At 38.4% G+C, this 21,255-nt stretch overlaps 1 protein-coding gene across 1 annotated transcript in view; it reads left to right on the top strand.

Annotated features, from left to right (window-relative positions):
• Positions 1–13,987: 13,987 nt before the first annotated feature.
• The window catches only part of PTPRQ (protein tyrosine phosphatase receptor type Q), a 217,095-nt gene continuing 209,827 nt past the window's right edge, over positions 13,988–21,255 (top strand). The window contains exons 1-4 of the mRNA XM_062202056.1: positions 13,988–14,067; positions 14,410–14,521; positions 15,163–15,389; positions 17,895–17,964. Of these exons, the coding sequence (XP_062058040.1) occupies positions 14,011–14,067; positions 14,410–14,521; positions 15,163–15,389; positions 17,895–17,964 (466 nt within the window). The 5' untranslated portion in view covers positions 13,988–14,010. The remainder of the gene's footprint in view (positions 14,068–14,409; positions 14,522–15,162; positions 15,390–17,894; positions 17,965–21,255) is intronic.

The raw sequence follows: 21,255 nt of genomic DNA, 5'->3' as shown, positions 1-21,255 counted from the left end.
AGGTGAAAGGTAGGGGTCTTGCTTCAAGCTTCTGCACGTGGAAATCCAATTTTCCCAACACCATTTATTGAATAGGCTGTCCTTATTCCAGGGATTAGTTTTGAATCTTTGATCAAATATAAGTTGGCTGTAGATGTTTGGATTGATTTCTGGTGTTTCTATTCTGTTCCATTGGTCTATCCTTCTGTTTCTGTACCAGTACCATGCTGTTTTGATAACAACTGCCCTGTAGTATGTCCTGAAATCTGGTATTGTGATGCCTCCGGCTTTGTTTTTGTTGTACAAGATTGCTTTGGCTATTCGAGGTCTTCTGTGTCTCCATATGAATTTCAGCATCATTTTTTCCAGATCTGAGAAGAAGGTCTTTGGTATCTCGATTGGTATTGCATTGAATGTATAAATTGCTTTTGGGAGAATAGACATTTTGATGATATTGATTCTTCCAATCCATGAGCATGGAAGATTTCTCCATTTTTTGGTATCCTCTTCTATTTCTTTCTTTAAGGTTTTGTAGTTTTCATCGTAGAGATCTTTAATGTCCTTGGTTAAGTTTATTCCAAGGTATTTGATTGTTTTTGTAGCTATTGTGAATGGGATTGATCTTAGAAGTTCTTCCTCAGCCGTGGCATTGCCTGTGTATACAAAGGCTGTTGATTTTTGTGCATTGATTTTATATCCTGCTACTTTGCCAAACTCTTCGATGAGTTCCAATAGTCTCTTAGTAGAGTTCTTTGGGTCCCCTAATAAAGAATCATATCATCTGCAAAGAGGGATAGTTTGAGTTCTTCCTTCCCAATTTGTATCCCTTTAATTTCTTTTCTTGCCTAATAGCTCTGGCTAGAACTTCCAGAACTATATTCAATAGCAGTGGTGAGAGTGGGCATCCCTGTCTGGTACCAGATCTCAGCAGAAATGCTTCCAACTTTTCCCCATTTAATAGGATGTTGGCCGTGGGTTTTTCATATATTGCTTTGATTGTATTGAGGAATGTTCCTTCCATACCAAGTTTGCTTAGAGTTTTCATCATGAAAGGGTGTTGTATTTTATCAAATGCTTTCTCTGCGTCTATTGAGAGAATCATATGGTTTTTCTTCTGCAGTCTGTTAATGTAGTGTATTACATTGATTGTTTTGCGAACGTTGAACCATCCCTGCATACCAGGGATAAATCCCACTTGGTCTGGGTGGATGATCTTTCTGATGTGTTGTTGCATTCTATTGGCCAGAATTTTATTGAGGATTTTTGCATCTATGTTCATCAGGGATATTGGTCTGTAATTCTCTTTCAATGCTGCATCTTTTTCCGGCTTAGGAATTAAGGTGATGCTGGCTTCATAGAAAGAATTTGGGAGGATTCCCTCTTTTTCAATTGTTTTGAATAGTTTGAGAAGAATTGGAGTTAGTTCTTCTCTAAATGTCTGGTAGAACTCAGCAGTGAATCCATCTGGTCCTGGGCTTTTCTTTGTTGGGAGGGCCTTTATTACTGTTTCAATTTCTGTGTCAGTTATGGGTCTGTTTAGGTTTTCTATGTCTTCCTGGCTCAATTTAGGTAGGTTGTATGTGTCCAAGAATCTGTCCATTTCTGATAGATTTCCCTGTTTGCTGGCATACAAGTCCTTGTAGTAATTTCTGATGATTCTTTTTATTTCTGTGGCGTCTGTTGTTACGTTTCCCTTTTCATCTCTGATCCTATTGATTTGGGTCTTTTCTCTTCTTTTTTTAGTTAGTTGGGCCAATGGGGTGTCAATTTTGTTTATTTTTTCAAAAAACCAGCTCCTCGTTTGGCTGATTTTTTGTAATTTTTTTTTGGGTTCAATCCTGTTGATTTCTTCTTTGATTTTAATTATTTCTCTTCTCCTACTGGGTTTGGGTTTGGTTTGCTGCAGATTTTCTAGATCTTTGAGATGACTTGAAAGCTCATCTGTTTGGTGCCTTTCCAATTTCTTGATGTAGGCACCTATTGATATAAACTTTCCTCTTAACACTGCTTTTGTTGTATCCCATAGGTTTTGGTATGTTGTGCTTTTATCCTCATTTACTTCCAGAAAATATTTGATTTCTCTTTTAATTTCTTCTATGACCCATTGTTCATTCAGGAGCATGTTGTTCAATCTCCATGTGTTTGCACGTGCTCTGGGGATTCCCGAGTTGCTAATTTCCAATTTCATTCCTTTGTGGTCTGAGAAGCTGCATGGTATGATTCTAATTCTTTTGAATTTGCTGAGACTTGCTTTATGGCCTAATATGTGGTCAATCCTAGAGAAGGTTCCATGTACTGCTGAGAAGAATGTAAAGTCCTTAGATGTAGGATGAAATGTTCTGTAGATATCTGTTAGATCCATTTGGGATATAGTGTCATTTAAATCTACTGTCTCTTTGTTGATCTTCTGTCCTGTTGATCTGTCTATCTCTGCGAGTGGAGTGTTGAAGTCCCCCAGTACTATTGTATTGGGGTCTAAGTCTCCCTTTATGTCCCTTAACAAGTCTTTTAAATAAGCTGGTGCCCTGTAATTAGGTGCATATACATTGATAATCGTTATATCTTCCTGTTGAATGGATCCCTTAATCATTATATAGTGCCCCTCTTTGTCTCTCCTAACAGTTTTTGTGGTAAAGTTTATGTTGTCCGATATTAAGATGGCTACGCCCACTCTTTTTTCATTTCTGTTGGCATGGTATATCTTTTTCCAGCCTTTCACTTTCAGCCTGTATGGATCATTATTGGAAAGATGAGTTTCTTGTAAGCAGCAAAAAGATGGGTTTTGTTCTTTAACCCAATCCACCAATCGGTGTCTTTTAACTGGACAGTTCAGGCCATTAACATTCAATGTGACTATTGAGAAGGAGTAACTTTGTCCTGTCATTTGCCAAAGATTTTTTCTAATATATGGTTTGAGACTCCTGTGATCTTTTGCTGTGTGGTTTCCTTCCTTTATCTTCTTTCATATTGGTGACCATGTTTCTGTGTTTCTGTATGTAACACATCTTTAAGCATCTTTTGCAGGTCTGGACGAGTGGCGACAAATTCTTTCAGTTTCTGTTTGCTGTGAAAGGTCTTTATTTCACCTTCATTCACAAATGAGAGCTTGGCAGGATATAATATTCTGGGCTGGCAGTTTTTCTCTCTTAGTACCTGGGCTATATCTTGCCATTCTCTCCTAGCTTGTAGGGTTTCTGATGAGAAGTCTGCTGTGAGTCTAATTGGAGATCCTCTGAGAGTAATCTGGCGTTTCTCTCTTGCACATTTTAGGATCTTTTCTTTATGTTTCACTGTGGTGAGTTTGATTACAACGTGTCGTGGTGAGGATCTCTTTTGATCATGTTTATTAGGGGTTCTATGAGCTTCCTGTACTAGGATGTCTCTGTCCTTCTCCAAACCTGGGAAATTTTCTGCTAGGATCTCACTAAAAAGTCCTTCTAATCCTTTCTCTCTCTCCATGCCTTCAGGAACTCCTAGAACCCGAATGTTGGGTTTTTTAATAGTATCCTGTAGATTCCTGACAGTATTTTTTAGATTTCTGATTTCTTCTTCTTTTCTTTGATTTGATTGTTTCCTTTCCTGTTCTCTGTCTTCTAAGTCTGATATTCTCTCTTCTGCTTCACCCATTCTGTTTTTAAGGCTTTCTAATGTGTTTGTCATTTGATCTATTGAGTTCTTCATTTCATTGTGGTTTTTTGTCACTATCACAGTTTCATGTTCTACTAGTTGTTTCATTTCATTTTGATTCCTCCTTAATATTTCATTTTCACGAGAGAGATTTTCTATCTTGTCCATTAAGGATTTCTGTAGTTCAAGAATTTGTTTTTGAGAACTTCTTAATGTTCTTATCAATTTTTTGAGATCTGCTTCTTGCATTTCCTCTATCTCTTCATCTTCATAATCTTGCATTGGCGTGTCTTGTTCATTTGGAGGCATCATAGTGTCTTCCTTGCTCATGTTACCTCGGCTTCTACATTTGTTGTTTGGCATGTTGGAGATAATTTATGGTTTTTTTTTTTTTTTTTTTTTTTTTTTTTTTTTTTTGCTGTGGGGTTTTTTCCTTGTTATACTATGCCTCTAAGTGGGCTGTCTGCTTTGATGGATCCTTAGGGGCTGTGATGGATGTGGCCAGAGAGCTCTGCTTGATTCTTCAGGTTTAAGGCTGTGCAAAAAGCGACTCACCCAGATTGTTCACTCCCTTGCTCCTTACTGGATTGCTCTCTCTCTCTCTCTCTCTCTCTTTTTTTTTTTTTTTTTTTTTTGACTCAGTTGGGAAGTAACCTCGAATGGCTGAGTGAAATTGAGGGTAGTTGAAATCTGGCCTCTGTGAGTATTCGTTTGATCTACCCCTGGGACCACACAAAGAGTTTATGCAGCCCTCAAGGCGTTCTCAAGATTCACCAAATTCCGAAGTTACTGAGTTTGTGGCTGCGCTTTAGATATGTAAAATGGCGCTCTTTGTTTTGCTCGTTGAGTGACAAGAGAGGCCTCTGCTTCCCCCCCCCCCCCCCCCCAATGTCTTGGGTTTCTGTTGTCTTTGTCTTACCTCCCTCCCGTTCCCGCGCTAGCGAGAGACTGCGGCTCCTCTCCCGCGGTTGAGTTTCCACGCGGTGGGCTGCCTGCAGGTCCTCTGTGTCACATCCACTAGATCCGGAAGCGTTTCCTCTGCAGCTTTTTTCTTGAGTCTTTTCCTGAGGCTACAGTAATTCCACTTTTATGAAACTTTATTTTCCCAAACTACGGCGCATGTCCTCACTATCCGCCATCTTGGCTCTGCCACACCTGTGCTGAACATTTCTAAAGACAGTGGTGAAGTTCAGAGCTTTAATGAGTGACATGAATATATGAAAGATGGACTGGCATGGAATGGTTTATCATTCACTCATTCATTGAACATACAATGGAGTGCCTTTTCTATTCCATGTTTGTATTTTTGGAGGTCTCCCTCTTTTTGATTTGTACTACTCCTTTAGCTACCACTGACTGGCTTTCAGTGACAATGTTTTAACAATCCTCCAAATATCAGCACTCTCTTGAGGCCCACGTGTGAGATTTCTGCAGAACCCTAGGAAGGATTCCTACTGTCCAACTTCTTGATAAAACAGACCCAGCCCTGGCTCAACCATTTAAACTCCTATCAGCTATTTTCTCTCTCTTTTTTTTTTTTTGACAGGCAGAGTGGACAGTGAGAGAGAGAAACAGAGAGAAAGGTCTTCCTTTGCCGTTGGTTCACCCTGCAATGGCCGCTGCGGCCGGCACACCACGCTGATCCAAAGGCAAGAGCCAGGTGCTTCTCCTGGTCTCCTATGGGGTGCAGGGCCCAAGCACTTGAGCCATCCTCCACTGCACTCCTGGGCCACAGCAGAGAGCTGGCCTGGAAGAGGGGCAACTGGGACAGAATCCAGCGCCCCGACCGGGGCTAGAACCCAGTGTGCCGGTGCCACAGGCAGAGGATTAGCCATGGCGCTGGCCTTAAACTCCTATCAGCTATTTTCAATGGCATTATATCCTACTGATTTTGGATGCTTGGATCTCCTTGCACAAAAGCCAGTTTTTCTGGTCACACTTGACCCATAGGAGATTCTAACATCTTTATCATGGCAAGGGTGGGTATACAAATTGTTCCACAGTTACCTTTTCATTGCTCTTTTCTTGTAAATTTCATTTTTGTCTGGCTAGACACAGGCAGAGAAGGAAGTGTGCTGCTTTAAGTCCATGTTCAACTGGGAGACTCTAGTCTCTCTAGTACACACCTTCAATTTATGGTAGTGATACCCTCACTGAGCTGGAGTGCAGGGTGTAGGCAGAAACTCCTGTTCCCCATTTCCTAGGCAGCCAGGGAAAAAAAGTCATTCTCTAGTGGGCCCAAAACTTGGAACTCTTTTGATTCCTGCTTCCTTCTTCTCTAGTACTCTGTATTTTACTTTGTATTTTTTTTTTCAGGTGAAATGGTCCCAATCATTATGTACTATATCTATTGTATATATACTTACAAATCAATATAGGATATCTAATATATATAGCTGTGTGCACATAAGTAAACTTGTTCATACATATATGTCACATAGAATATCTATATTTGAGTATGTAATTCCATAATGTAAGAAATTTGAATATATGCAATTTAAAAGCAGTTTGAGACTATTGGTCTGTAAGTACATAAGATTCTGAATCACTGGCCAGTGCCTTGGCTCACTAGGCTAATCCTCCACCTGCGGCACTGGCACCCCGGGTTCTAGTCCCTAGGGCGCCAGATTCTGTCCCAGTTGCTCCTCTTCCAGGCCAGCTCTCTGCTGTGGCCCATGAGTGCAGTGGAGGATGGCCCAAGTGCTTGGGCCCTGCACTCGCATGGGAGACCAGGAGAAGCACCTGGCTCCTGGCTTCGGATCAGTGTGGTGCGCTGGCCGCAGCGGCCATTGGCGGGGGGGGGGGGGACCAACAGAAAAGGAAAACCCATCTTTTTGTCTTTCTCTCACTGTCCACTCTGTCTGTCAAAAAAAAAAAAAAAAAAAAGAAAGAAAAAGAAAAAAAAAAAAGATTCTGAATCACTGTGAGTCACTATGAATTGTGGAATGAGAAGGCCGAGCCAAGATGGCCATTGGCAAGCGAGGGTCAGTTACTCAGGAATGACTTTGAAACCCACCTGGCAACGGAGCCTGCCTGGTTGGTTAGAGCATAAACCGCCCCTTGACCGGATTGGCTGCCTCGGCTATATAAGCTGCTGTACCAACTGAAATAAACGAGTCTGTGGGCTGCTTGCCTCTAGCCTGCTTTCACCCAACTCCCGGTGTCTGTGTAGTGACTCCGCACCTCTTGCCCCCAATGCCCTCCTCTCAGAACAAATCCACAACAATAATGAATCACTAATAAGTCACTTTGCTTATTACTCCTTGAACTTCACTGAGTTACTCAGCCTGGACTAGCCCCAATTACTCTTTAATGAAGAGAGAAGATCACAGTCCTTACCTAGCTGTATTTATTTATGTAAATTTGATTAATCCTTTTTAAACTTTGAAAACCATACATTTATTTTTTCTTTCTCTAGATATCCCTTTGTCTGACATCTGTAAAGGAAATACTATTTAAAGTAACTGCTTATGACAATAAAACAACAGTGGACAACTTGACTTCCGGCATGGATTACATGTTTCAAGTGAAGACAGTTGGAGGCAAAGATTACACTGCATTTACAATGAAAAGTGACTACAAGTAAGGAGATACCACAAATGAAATTTTCTTTTATAGCTCTATCATGCTTGAAAGTATTTCAGCTTAGCACAGTTACAGCTACTTGTAAAAAGAAAGCCTGATAATTAAAGGATAATGATTTTCCTAAGACTATGATTAAGAGGACTCAAATGTGTGACCTTTTAAGAAAAGTATTTGTATATCTGAACATATACCACATAGAAGTTTAAAAATAATCTGAAGGCAAAATGTGCATATATGTATACATATACCTATTATGTATGTCATGTATTTCAATTATATATATATATATATATATACATGAATACACACATATTATGAAGTTATGATGTAAGTACAATTTGTTTTCTACTGAGATGAGAGTTGATAAGCAGAGAAATACCTTCTCTTCCCTGAACTTTTTAAATTCATTGTAAATCAGTTTTGTAAACTTTTTTTGAGTGTGGTGAAGTAATAGTTATCTATAGTTCTTGGGAAAGTTTGCAAGATCCCTTTTCAGTGACGACTAAATGATAAACAATATTATATCCTTTGATAAGTGGATTAAAAATGTGTAGAAATGCTTAAAACTTTGACATAACCAGAAGAATCTCATTTGGAAGTATGCTTAATCCTGGCTCTTGCTCTTTCTCTTTCTCTTTCATTTTTACTCACTATCTAGATATCTGCTAGGTAGATGCTAATAACACTGTGTTTATATCATGTATAGATATGACTTACAGCTTAAAGTACTCAGGAGGCTCAACTCCAAAGGAATTGGACTTTTTTTGGGAGTAGTGTATGTTTGATTAAGGAAAGATATTTCAGAACCAGGGAGGATGTTGGATTACTTATATTAAAATGCACATGTAATGTCCTATTTCTTTATTTGCAGAGCTGATACATGTATGACGTTATATACAAGTAAATTCAAATATTACACAGATGTTTAAATTACAGGGTTTATGTTTGCCTCTGTTTTACAAGTATCTGTGGAATTTCCATTTCTATATAATTTACTTTTCAGCAGAGTTATCTAGGATATGTGGTATGTGGCTTAACCTTAAAAGCTAGAATACTTCCTCTGTAAGTTTAATGTGGAATCCAACAGAGGCCAGCTTTACAGATTTATATTTCAAACAGAACATTTTCAAAAGCATATCTTATTTGGGAAAAGATTGCTGAGCACACAGTTACAGATCTGATTCCTGGTGGAAAATATAGCATCATGGTACACAGAGTAAGAGGCCATGTTGAAGGATCTGATAGATTTATCTGGGTTATTGCAAATGCAAACTCTTTGATATTTAAAAAATTCACATTTATGTTGCATATTTTACTATTCAAGGTAAAACTTCTTTCATTATGAAATTTGAGAACTTAAAACCTAAAGAATTTTGCCAGGATAAAAATACTCACTCTGGGATATCCTGAAGATTTTTGAGGTAAAATGTGAAATGTAGGTAGGTTGGATAAAACAGTGTTTGGCAGATCATGCTCAATAAATGTATGTATTATTATATTTTGTTTTACATTAAATGAGAGATCCTGTTAGTGGGAATTAGGTGGAATAACCAATTTCCCATCTTTTCTTTTTTCTTTTGTATTTGTGAGGGGAAATTGCAAGACATTCTCCACATGGCTAATCCCAGTTTATCTACGATAAGCATTGATATATGTGGTATGTTAAAAATATCAAGTAGACCACTGAGTAGAGATCAGAAAAAAAATGTAAAAACTGTTCTGCCTGCATATAGGTATAAAATGAAGTTAGTGTAGTGGCAGTATTTATTTAGTTAGAATTCAGAGGGGCATAGCAAATTAAGCTGTTGCTGCAGGTGCCTGCATCCCATATGGTGCCAGTTAACGTCCCAACAGGTCCACTTGCGATCCACTTCCCTGCCAATACACCTGCACCAAATACTTGGGCCCTTTGTGCACAAGGGAGACCCTAGCTTTCGGCCTGGCCCAGCTCCAGCTGTTTGGAGAGTGAACCAGCAGATGCAAGATGTTCTCTCCTGAATCCACCTTCACGACAAATTGCACTCCGGGAGGCAGTAATGACAGCTAACATTCCTGCCACCCACGTTTGGAATCAAGATTATCTTCCCAGCTCCCAGGACCCCTTTCCCATGCCTGGCCTTTGCAAATATTTGGGGAATAAACCAGTAGATGGAAGAACTAGTGTTCTCTTTCTCTCTCTCTCTCTCCCTCTTCTCAAATGCAATTAAAATAAGAATCCGGCGCCGTGGCTCAACAGGCTAATCCTCCGCCTTGCGGCGCTGGCACACCGGGTTCTAGTCCCGGTCGGGGCACCGATCCTGTCCCGGTCGCCCCTCTTCCAGGCCAGCTCTCTGCTGTGGCCAGGGAGTGCAGTGGAGGATGGCCCAAGTGTTTGGGCCCTGCACCCCATGGGAGACCAGCCATTATGGCCAGTTGGGGAGTGAACCAGCAGATGGAAGACCTCTTTCTCTCTGTGTAATTCTGACTTTCAAATAAATAAGTAAATAAATCTTTTAAAAACAAACCTCTCTGTAGTCTTTTATTTTCATTATGTAATCTTGATAGGTGTGTGACTATTGAATATTCTGAGATTTGTAATATTTTATGCTCACTTAATGTAGATCCGTTTAAGAGAATTTACCGGCCAGCGCCGCGGCTCTCTAGGCTAATCCTCCACCTGCGGCGCTGGCACCCTGCGTTCTAGTCCCTGTTGTTCCTATTCCAGTCCAGCTCTCTGCTGTGGCCCTGGAAGGCAGTGGAGGATGGCCCAGGTCCTTGGGCCCTGCACCCGCATGGGAGACCAGGGGGAAGCACCTGGCTCTGGCTTCAGATCGGTGCACCTTGCTGGCTGTAGCAGCCATTTGCGGGGTGACCAATGGAGGTAAGACCTTTCTCTCTGTCTCTCTCTAACTCTGCCTGTCAAAAAAAAGTAAATTAAAAAAGAGAATTTACCAAAGAACTCCTTATCTGTGATCTTCCAGTTTGAATCTCTTCTAATTCTCTTTTTACTATAGTTTGTATTAGGGACTTTATTTTCGAAGTGTTTCCAGCGGTTTTGAACTATTTTCTTTGATAGATATTGACCATGTGATCATATTTCTGGTATTCCTCAGCCCTCAAAAGGGTGGTGTAGATAAATCCATGGAAATGCTAAGGGAAAATGTTAAAAGATGCTGAAGAGCTGCACTGTGCGATACAGGAGTCTTCAAAAGTTTATGGAAAGTGTGTATTACCTTATAACTCTATTTCCCCATGAATGTTTTGAAGTTCCCTCAGATGTCATAATTGGCACCATGGGACTGTTGAAAATGAATCTAGTCCAAATCGAGATGTACTATAAGTATAAAATGCACATGGGATTCCAAGACTTAATATGAAGTAATGAATGCAGCTACCTCACTAATAATTTTATGTCAGTATATATGAGATAATGTATTTGATATATGTTAAAGTATATTATTAAAATTATTTCTCTGTACTTCCCAAATATGACTAATAGAAAACTTTATGTATGTAGCACACACACATGATAGTCTTACCAGATATTGTTATTTTAGAGAATCATGAAATAGATTAGCATATTAAGGCTCTGAGATATAATGAAATAAAGAAATGTATTTAGCTTTAAAAGCATTTTTTAACCAAAATTGTTGATCACGGGTTATTTAATAACTCTAATGGTACAGGGTCTTGAGGAAAAAAAAAAAACCTTTTTGAAGTTTTGGTCTTAAATTAACATCTAACTAAGCCTTGAAACCCTTTTGTTATCCCTAATCAAATTAGGTATGATGTTATTTTTTATTTCTATTGCTTAGTTGAGAGTAATTGAGTTGAGAGTAATTATTTTTCCTTTACATCCTGTCTTTTGGGAGGACTGAATTATATGGAGTACAAATTACATATTCATCATTGAGTCTACTTCCAAATAATTGAATCTTCCAGATTCTATCTGGAAAGGTGAATTCTTCCATGCTGATTTGAACATAGCTCCATTTATATGCTCTCTTCCTAACAGCAAGCCTCCCGGCTCTTGACCCAGATACTATCATAGTATCCTACTAATAGGCATCTCACTACCGTTTTTGTCTCTCTCTATCTCTCATACTATGCCAGAATAATCTTTTTTTTTTTTTTTGCAAAGATTTATTTGAAGGGCAGAGCTACAAAGAGAGAGGGTGAGAGAGAGATCTTCCATCTACTAGTTCACTCCCCAAATAGCCAGGGCTGGACTGGTTCAAAGCCACTTTGCAGCAGGGGCCCAAGGATCTGGGCCGTCCTCCGCTCCCACTGCTTTCCCAGGCCATTAGCAGAAAGCTGGATTGGAAGTGGAGTAGCTGGAACCAGCACCCACATGGGATACAGGCTTTACAGGTGGTGGCTTTACCCACTACACCAAAGTGCCAGCCCCCAGAATAATCTTTAAAAAAAAAAAGCCAAAAAAAGTTGGATTTCTTTCCTGCTTCAAGTTCTCCAATGACTTCCCGCCGTACTGGGGGAAAAAATCTAAAAGTAGTATTACCTGTATGATTATCAAGCTGTTCCTCATACTTGATCCCAGAAACTCAGTCTGATTTTCTTGTTATTGCAAATTACTTCTAATTTAGGGCTTTCATCTACTATATTTAAGAAAAAATCTTTGCTAACCTTCCAGGGTTCCATCTTGATCAGACTGGCAAATTTCCAAATGGATAAATTGTTTGTTCTCTTGGTGAGACATATACCATTCCTAGCCATGATTCTTCCACTGTGTGTTTTAAACCATAGTCTGGGACACCATATCTTGTAACACCACCATCCTGAATATGCAGTCCTTCATTTCTCAAATCTCCTTCTTGCAAAGTCTCGGCCCAGGTATTTTGTAGTTCCTTGCCTAAGGCTTCATAACTAATTGGTTACTTCCTGGGACACCTGAAGAAATATAATTTGTCCTCATATAAATCAGCAAGTATGAGTAGTAGTTAGTTGGGCTGATCAGTCATGGCAGCCTTTTCCATTTTAATGTGGCCTGGAGAGGAGGCAGCATAGCTCTGTGTGCAGAATTATCTAGGAAGAAGGTGAGCAGCTGTCCATGACCAAGGAATTCTTGTCATCACACACTGGATGTTTCTCTGATCTTTCAGCCTGAATTTACAGTATTCCTAAAGAGTTGAAGACACTGCAGGGCTTGCTACATGAACATTTGGGGGATGGTGCCATGACAGTGACGGACCTTTGAGAATGTGAGATGGAGAAAAATTGATTGATGACAGCTTCAAGTATTGACCAGAAGGTTCTATCATTAGCATTAGGGAAATGTTTCATGGCTGTAGAGAAAAACTGTTCTAAGACAATCCCTCCTCAAACACCAAGAAATCGATGTATATTGAGATTTTTATGTTATACAATTTGTCCTATCCATTTTGTTAGGAAATGTATGTTTTCTGTTTTTACCCCAAGTATCAGTATGTAAATTATAGTTAGATAAACCATATCTATCATTATCAAATCATCTCTGGTCCTGAGATTTTTAAATGAGAAGTGGAATTCCATGATTAATTCCAGATTCCTTTCTTTTGCAAATAGTGGTAGATTTGAGCTTGGCTTCCTTATCTCTCTCCCTCCCCCTATATTGTTTGTCTGGAATCTGCAGTAAAGATAAGGCAGAGAGCAAACCTGACTCATTGGCATCCAATCAAAACGTTATGTAGAAAACTCCCTCCAAGGAAGTGCAGGCAGCACAAACAAAACTTCAAAAATAATGGAATTGAAGGCAGAAAAATATGGTTGAAATGACTAGGACAATTGGCTCTTATTTAAAAAATTCATTTCACTTCCAGTGTGAAAAGAAATTTTTGATTTGAAAGAAATGCCTAACCGAATTTCATCAGAAATAAATTTTAAAAATAGGTAGGTTTTGCTTATGTTTTCTTCCTAGTTATTTTCTATTTCTTAAATATCAAATAATTGATGAGGCAGTTTATACCTACAATGTTGTAAAATGTTGTAATGAAAGCATGAACATTCAAAAACAATCTGATCAACCTACAGGTCTTAACAGGTAAGTAATAACACCACTAACAAATACATAAACTGATACATTATTTATTAAAATTACAATTGAAAACAAGTGATTGTTAAAAAATATACACACCTAATATCCAAGTGTGACTAGACTCTATGCTTTCTAACAATGTGATCATTTTGAAATCTGACCCTGACACTATTGATTTCCATTTTTCCTTTGAAACTTTAGGAGAATAACTGTATTAAACTTTTATTTTTCAATATCAGAACCACAAAAACCTGGGAAACTGAAAGCCCTCAATATTTCCACACATTCTTTTTCTCTGCCTTGGAGCCTGTCCTCTACCCATGTGCAGAAGTATCATGTGGATCTTGTTCCTGACAGTGGCTTTGTTAGTATCAAACATCTTGCTGGTGGAGAATTTCAGGTATAGTTTTCAGGATTGTAGTCAGCCTGCTTTATTTGTATTTGGTCCTAGTAGGAAAGTTCTTTATGAAACTCATCCACCATGTAAACTTATTCCTTGGGGGCTTTTTAAAAGCATAAGATGAAGACAAAAACATTGCTGTCGAACTGATGAGTGTAAGTTTCAGCATTGGTAGACTGTTACCTTAGCAACGTCTATGCTTTTTTTTTTTTTTTTCAAGTCTACACTGAACCTACAGCCATCCATCCAAGAGTTCATGAATAGTTTAACAAAGAAAGGGCAGAGCTATTGAGTAATCCAGGCTCATTAATTGTGCACTTGCCAGGAGGATCTGTCTTTAAATCATTAATGCAGGCAACATTTCTCTCTAGAGCCATCAATGTGATTCTACTGCCTGAAAAATGTAATAATGATGGATTTTCTTATCATTTTTCTTTTACTTTTTATTGGAACTTCAGAGACACAGGTATTTCATATACACTCTTAAAAACAAGGGCTACATAGTGGGGCGTGGGTTTCTAAAAGCTCCGAAAGAGTTAGTCCTTGTGACAATAAGCCAGGAGAGGTAGAAATAGTGATTTATTTTTGATAACAGTGTCTGTTTTCTATGTTTTTATTTGATCTTTTTTCAGTTTTTCAGTAAATAGCCTTAAACACATTTATATTTCATAAATACAGAACTTAGAATATTTGAAACAGTGCTGAGTTATATAGCAGTGTTATTTAATTTTGTTGATAAATTTGTTATTTTCATTTTCTTGATTTATAGAAAGAATTTTAATACAATTATTTGTTTCTGATGTCCTAGGTTGATGTCTTCAGTGCTGATCCTGGTACCAGGTATGACATAACTGGCTCTTCAATTTCTGCTACAACGTACAGCTCCGCTGTTAGTAGAACAGTGGCAACAAATGTAACAAGTGAGTGCCTGTTTTAAATGATATTTTTTCTGAAGTTTATGGAATGAGTGTAATTCTATTGATAGAAAGGTTTTACATTGCCAAGATGTGCGTGATATACATGAAAACAGTTCAGAATAATTATAGCAAAATGGAAACTTAAGAAAGTGATCTGTTTAGAACCTATCTTCTACAGGTACCTTGGCTTGCTTTACTTTTAAAGAGCAAAGACAATTACTCTCTTCTTGCTTGTGAAATGGATCAGACACAGTATTCATGGTGACACTTAAATAATACAGAGCCAGGAGAATAAACTCTGTACACTTGCTCTGAAAGAAGTATTCAGCTTGTAAGACAGTTTCTTGCTTTCTCAGTGTTTGTGTATAAGCTTTGCATCAAATAATTTTCTTTTAAACATTATTTGGCAGCAAAAGTGTATTTGGCTGGTAGCATTTAGTAGCATTCCATTTTTTACATTCTTATAAAAGAATGTTGTTGGTATTCCCCAAAGCATTTTAATTTTTTTTTTCTTTTGGGTCACAGAGTTCTCAGGAATATAAACCGACATTTGTAAATACTTTCCTTACATGTTTTTATGAAGCAACCATAATTGTTTGACCTTTCAACAAAGTGATTTTTTTTGTTACTTTGTACATAAACAGAACCAGGGCCTCCAGTCTTCCTAGCAGGAGAAAGAGTCGGATCTGCTGGGATTCTTCTTTCTTGGAATACACCACCAAATCCAAATGGGAGGATCATTTCTTACATTGTTAAATACAAAGAAGTATGCCCGTGGATGCAAACCTTATATACACAAGTGAGAGCAAAGCCGGACAGTCTGGAAGTTCTTCTTACTAATCTTAATCCTGGGACTACGTATGAAATCAAGGTAACAATTTCGTAAATACTCAGTATTAAAGTATTTCATCCATCTTAAAAGTGAAAGTGGTTTTTCTCACCTGGTCAATATCCTACAGCTGAATGTAGCAAGTAAATAAAGAATGATATTCTGACTGAATTTTAAACTTGGTCAAATGTTATAATCTCTTTTCAATTATAAAATACTGAGCAGGTTGTAAATACATATTTATGTACACACACACACATATATATATACACATACATATATATTGCATATAACATACATATAAGTGTATATGCTGTACGTTTTTTTAAACTTTAGCTTGTGATTTTGTTAGAAAATAAATCAAGTTGGCCGATGCCACGGCTCACTAGGCTAATCCTCCGCCTGCGGCGCTGGTACCACAGGTTCTAGTCCTGGTTGGGGCGCCAATTCTGTCCCGGTTGCTCCTCTCCCAGGCCAGCTCTCTGCTGTGGCCCGGGAGTGCAGTGCAGGATGGTTGAGGTCCTTGGGCCCTGCACCTGCATGGGAGACCAGGAGAAGCACCTGGCTCCTGGCTTCAGATTGGCATAGCGCACTTGATGCAGAGCACAGGCCATAGCGGCCACTTGGGGGGGGGGGGGGTGGTGAACCAACGGACAAAGGAAGACCTTTCTCTCTGTCTCTCACTGTCTAATTCTGCCTGTCAAAAAATAAATAAATAAAATAAATCAAGGTTAGAGTAAACACTGTAGGCTTCTTAGGTGAAAATATTCCACTTTCTGATCACACTTAAAGTTAACTTTGTTATTTTTCTCCCAATCCTGTTGTATTTGCTCCTGTGGGGTTAGAAAACCTCTAAAGAGCCAGTTATGGTAAGAATGATGAATTCAATTCAGTTCCATTCAAAAAATATTTCTTGAGCATTTACTATATATTTTGTGTTTATAAAAAGCTTTTTAGTTTTTTACAATGTAAAATATGTGCAATTTAATGAAATCTTACTTGAATAGTTAAGTGAAGAAGAACTTATAAAAAGCAATGCTAAAATACTCAGGCCCTATGAAAATGTTTACAATGAAAGGGGATGACATTTCCAAGGGATGAAAAATGCATATTTCCTTGGGTTCCTCCTTGTCTTCAACATAGGCTCAATGTGTTCTTTGAATTTTAAAGGTAATTGAGTAGGGAGAAGAAAATCTAAAAGCTGTGTAAGTAAGTGATCATGCATAACTGAAATGCTCTTCCTGGATGCTAAGAAATGATGGGAAAGAGACTCTGTCAGGGAATTGTTCCTTACTGGAAGTATGCCCATTTATAGAATTAAGGTAATCACAACTGGAGAGCAAATGCGAGGAGTAGGACTCCCTCAATAATAAAGCACAAAAGCATTTTACTTATGCAGAAGTCAAAAGCAAAGATTTATAATATCTATTTTGTGCAGAAACATAGATTAAATAATAGGCAAACTTTTTTGAACTGACATCTGAAAATTACATAATATATATTTTCTATCAATATATACATAGCCAAGTTGATTTATATGCTGAAATATACTCTTGGGGGATTAAATTTTAATATGAAATAAGAAACTACTGCTGATAGGTAGGTGATTTAGCCAACCTAGCTCTGCTTAGATCTATTTTTATGGAGTTTGAGGTTTTAGTCCTTTGGATTCTCTTATTTCAGATCTGTTGGGAAGCCCCTATTCTCTGTTTCATCTCACACTTTATAAATCATTGTTGTGACATTTACTTTGTGCAAATCGGTGTTACCCATTTTAGAGTTCCAAAGGGTATTTGGCATGGTGCATTTGATATCTTTAGTGTAAGTCACATGTTGTGAGAAATCCTGTTAAGTGTTTTACATATGTTATTTCATTCAGTTTCAGAACAACTCTGTGACATGGAAACATTATTCCCATTTTAAAGTCAAGGAACATGTGACTTAAAACAGTTAAAGGAAATTGTCTAAAGTTACTCATCTGGAAGTAACAATTGTAGCTGTAGAGCTACAATTAAAGCAAGGTTTCTGATTCTAGTCATGGAATTTCAAAAGCTTAAGATTCTTATATTCATCTCCCATAGTATTTTTGACTACATTATTAAAGTCAAAGATAATTTTATAACCTTTAAATACCAAAAATACTTACTCTAAATTATTTAACCTACTTATTTTAAAAATTAGTTTTCCTAAGTATCTATTTGCCTGATTAGCATGTAAATTCCACAGAAATAGTCTTGTATGTAGAGGATACATGGATTAAAGCTAGGCTTTGGAAAAATGCACAACTTCAACTGAATATTTTTCTGCCATATATTCCTTTCTGAGATTGATTTGAACTCCCTCAACATTTTTCTCATCTATAAAATGCTGACAATAGCACCTCATATTTTGATTATATGGATGGCTACATATTTGCCTTCTACCTTGTGAACATTATGATTTAGGGAGAAAAGTATATCTGTCGTTTACCTATGGAAAAATCGATGTTCCATTATTTCAGAGTCTGTTTGGTTATACAGTAAACATAATCTTTTTGATCTATTTCAGGTTGCTGCTGAAAACAGCGCTGGTATCGGAGTGTTTAGTGACCCATTTCTCTTCCAAACTGCAGAAAGCGGTAATTTGTCTAAATCATTTATCAAAAATAAACTTAGTCATGTGTTATTTAAAATGAATAGGAATGTAGACAAAATCTGACACCAAGCTGCATAAAATTCTCAACAGCATGGGTACTCTTTTTGATGGCTAATTTATTCATTAAAATTTATTTTATTCTTTTTGGTTACAAAACTATGTTATCTTGGAAAACTTTGGAAAGTTAAGAATAAAAATAATTAAAATCACTCATGGTCCTATTATGTGAAAAATATTATTTTGCTAATTCTGGCTGATTTTTCTCCTTCCCACCCTGTGTCATGAATTCATATCTTTGTGACTCTGTTAATGAGGACAGATTTGTGCCATGTGTGCAAGTTTTTGCCTTTTCCACCTGACATCAAACTGTAAGCATTTTTATGGCACTGGACTTTTGGAAATACGGATTTTTAACAGCTGTCTTATTCCATAATATCCAGGCTAATATTACCAAACCAATCTAAGATGCTACCATTCTTTGAGTAGCTGAGAGGAGAAATCCTGATGCCTTCTTTGATTCCTGTGCCTCACAGAACATACCCAGCCCATCAGCTGATTCTCCCAGTACTAGCCTCAGAACATAGCCCGACTCTCCCCCTTGTTGCTAATAACCCATTTTTCAGTCTTGCCTGAATGAGTGAAAGGCTCCCACTGGCCTCCTGTTTCTGTCTGGTCTGCCCACGGTCTACTCTCAACACCACACCCATTGAAACCTGGCTTGACTGTGTTACTTCTCTCTTTCCAACACAGCTGTAATCTTACAAAGAATAAACCCCAACTCCTTCCCACGTGCAGGACGTTCTTGCCCTCCATTGACTTCATCTCTTCCTCTTCTCCGCTCCCTCTGTCTGCTCCAGTCTTCCACTCAAGACCTGGGCCCCTGCTGTTCCTTCTCCAGGAATACTCTTTCACTCAGCATCCCTAGGGCTCTCTCCCCAAGTTAATTCCAGTCCCACATGCTACCTTTCCCGACCACACCTTCTCAAATAGCCCCTACCTCCTTCCATTTAACTCTCTGTCCACTGTTACGTAGATTAGCTCAGTAAACACAACTTCCATGATACAAAAAAGTTGTTATTAAGTGGATGTTCCTGTTATTTAATTAATAATTGTGCTGCTTACTTATAACTTTAAGAACATAGAAAATTGATTCAATGATGGCAACTCCATTTGGCCACATATTTCTACTGTGCAGCATATAGTGTAGTGCAGTAAGATAAATAAATGAACTTCTAAGTAATGTGTCCAGATGGATGATAATGACTATAAAAGGATTCTGCAATATCATGGAGATATAAATATTCTATATAAAGATAAAAATTGTTTAGTGGTTCACTAATTCTAACTAATTTGAAAGGGCTCTGTGCATTGAGAGCATATAATAGTCAATGTGAATGAATTTTATGGCCCATTTCCTAAATGAGACCCTATCTAAAGAAGCATATAGATGGTATTTTTACCACCCAGCTTAAGGGGATTTGGAGTCCCATGGTAAGTTTTTAAACTGTAACCTTACAAGTTAAGTTTGTAGGAATGTATGCAGAACTATACAGCTTTACAGTTATGAACTTCATAATTACAACTTTAGGAACATGGTTATTCTTCCCACCATAGAAAGAAGGGAGGTACTTTTCTCTGAAGGGAGGAGAGAACTTTCAATTTGCTTATGGCCTTGTCTAACTGCTGATGGAGCTTTTAGATTCAAAAGGCTTCCATAGGCCAGTGCCTTGACTCACTAGGCTAATCCTCTGCCTGTGGCACTGGCACCCCACGTTCTAGTCCCAGTTGGGGCGCTGGATTCTGTCCCAGTTGCTCCTCTTCCAGACCAGCTCTCTGCTGTGGCCCAGGACAGCAGTGGAGGATGGCCCAAGTGCTTGGGCCCTGCACCGGCATGGGAGACTAGGAAGAAGCACCTGGCTCCTGGCTTCGGATCAGCGCAGCATGCCGGCCATGGCGGCCATTTCGGGGGTGAACCAACGGAAAAAGGAAGGCCTTTATCTCTGTCTCTCTCTCTCACTGTCTAACTCTGCCTGTCCAAAAAAAAAAAAAAAAAAAGGCTTCCAGTCTAGGCAGCACATGTCAAGAGCCTCTGGTGATCAATGACGTCATGCATAAGAGTGTCAATTGTTAAATTAACAACAGGAGTCACTGTGCACTTACTTCCCATGAAGGACTTCTGTCCTCAAAGAATTGTATTATAATTATGTCTAAGTGCTCACAAAAGATATATCACTCTTGGGTGCTTCTTTAATGTTAATTATGTTTCCTAAAAAAAATAGTGAAATGAACTTCAAGACACAATGATTTTGAACAGCCCTTGTCTACTGTTGAGGAACAGTTTTCTTTTTGCAAATTGTTGAATTCTTTATTTAGTAGAGAGTTGGTCTTCTGTGTATAAAGTGAATCAAAAATGGATCTTAGTGGAGAATGGGACTGGGAATGGGAGAGGGAGGAGGAGGAGCGATGGGAGTGTGGGTAGGAGGGCAGGTGTGGTAGGAAGAATCACTCTATTCTTAAAGTTGTACTTGTGAAGTGCATGAAGTTTGCATTCCTTAAATATAAGGTTTCTTTGGGGGAAAAAAAAGCATATAGCAGAATATTCTATTGCACCAAAGGAATTAAAAGAAAATACTGTGTTTGTGAATCTGGTTATTTAAAATCAGAACTGAATTATTCCTGAGGTCTAACTTATTAATGTTGTTTTCAAACATTGACTGTCAGATTTTGTTTTTAATTTAGTAATTTGGAAGGTAGAGTGACAGATACAGGGAGATACATGCACACACACACAAACACACACAGAAATTCTTTCTATCCTCTGGTTCACAATCCAAATGATTGCACCAACCAGGGCCAGGCCAAACCAAAGCCAGGAGCCAGGAGGTCCATCCAGATCTGTTACATGAGTGACAGGGGCTCAAGTACTTTGGGCTGTCATTCACTCCTTCCTGGGCACATTAACAGGAAACTAGATGGGAAGTGGAGCAAGCCAGGACTCAAACAGGCAGTCTGAGGGGGAATGCCAGCCACCGACTTTGAGATTATTTACACAACTAAAAGACAAGTGGAAAAATTCTCATCTTAAAGCTATATATGCTGTAGGATATAAAGAAAAGCTTACTACTTATGTTTTAAAATTTAGGAAAAATCATTGCAATGATTTTTTTAATGAAACCGGGAATAGGTGTTTTGTTTTGTTTTGAACCCTGATCTTGATATGGTATCTGAAAGTATGAGACCTGCAGATTATAATTTCAATTTGACAATGTTTTGA

This window comes from Lepus europaeus, chromosome 10 (genome assembly GCF_033115175.1).
Source record: "Lepus europaeus isolate LE1 chromosome 10, mLepTim1.pri, whole genome shotgun sequence".
NCBI lineage: Eukaryota > Metazoa > Chordata > Mammalia > Lagomorpha > Leporidae > Lepus > Lepus europaeus.
The sequence above is the reverse complement of the archived record's forward strand: the minus strand, read 5'-3'. Positions and strand labels throughout refer to the sequence as shown.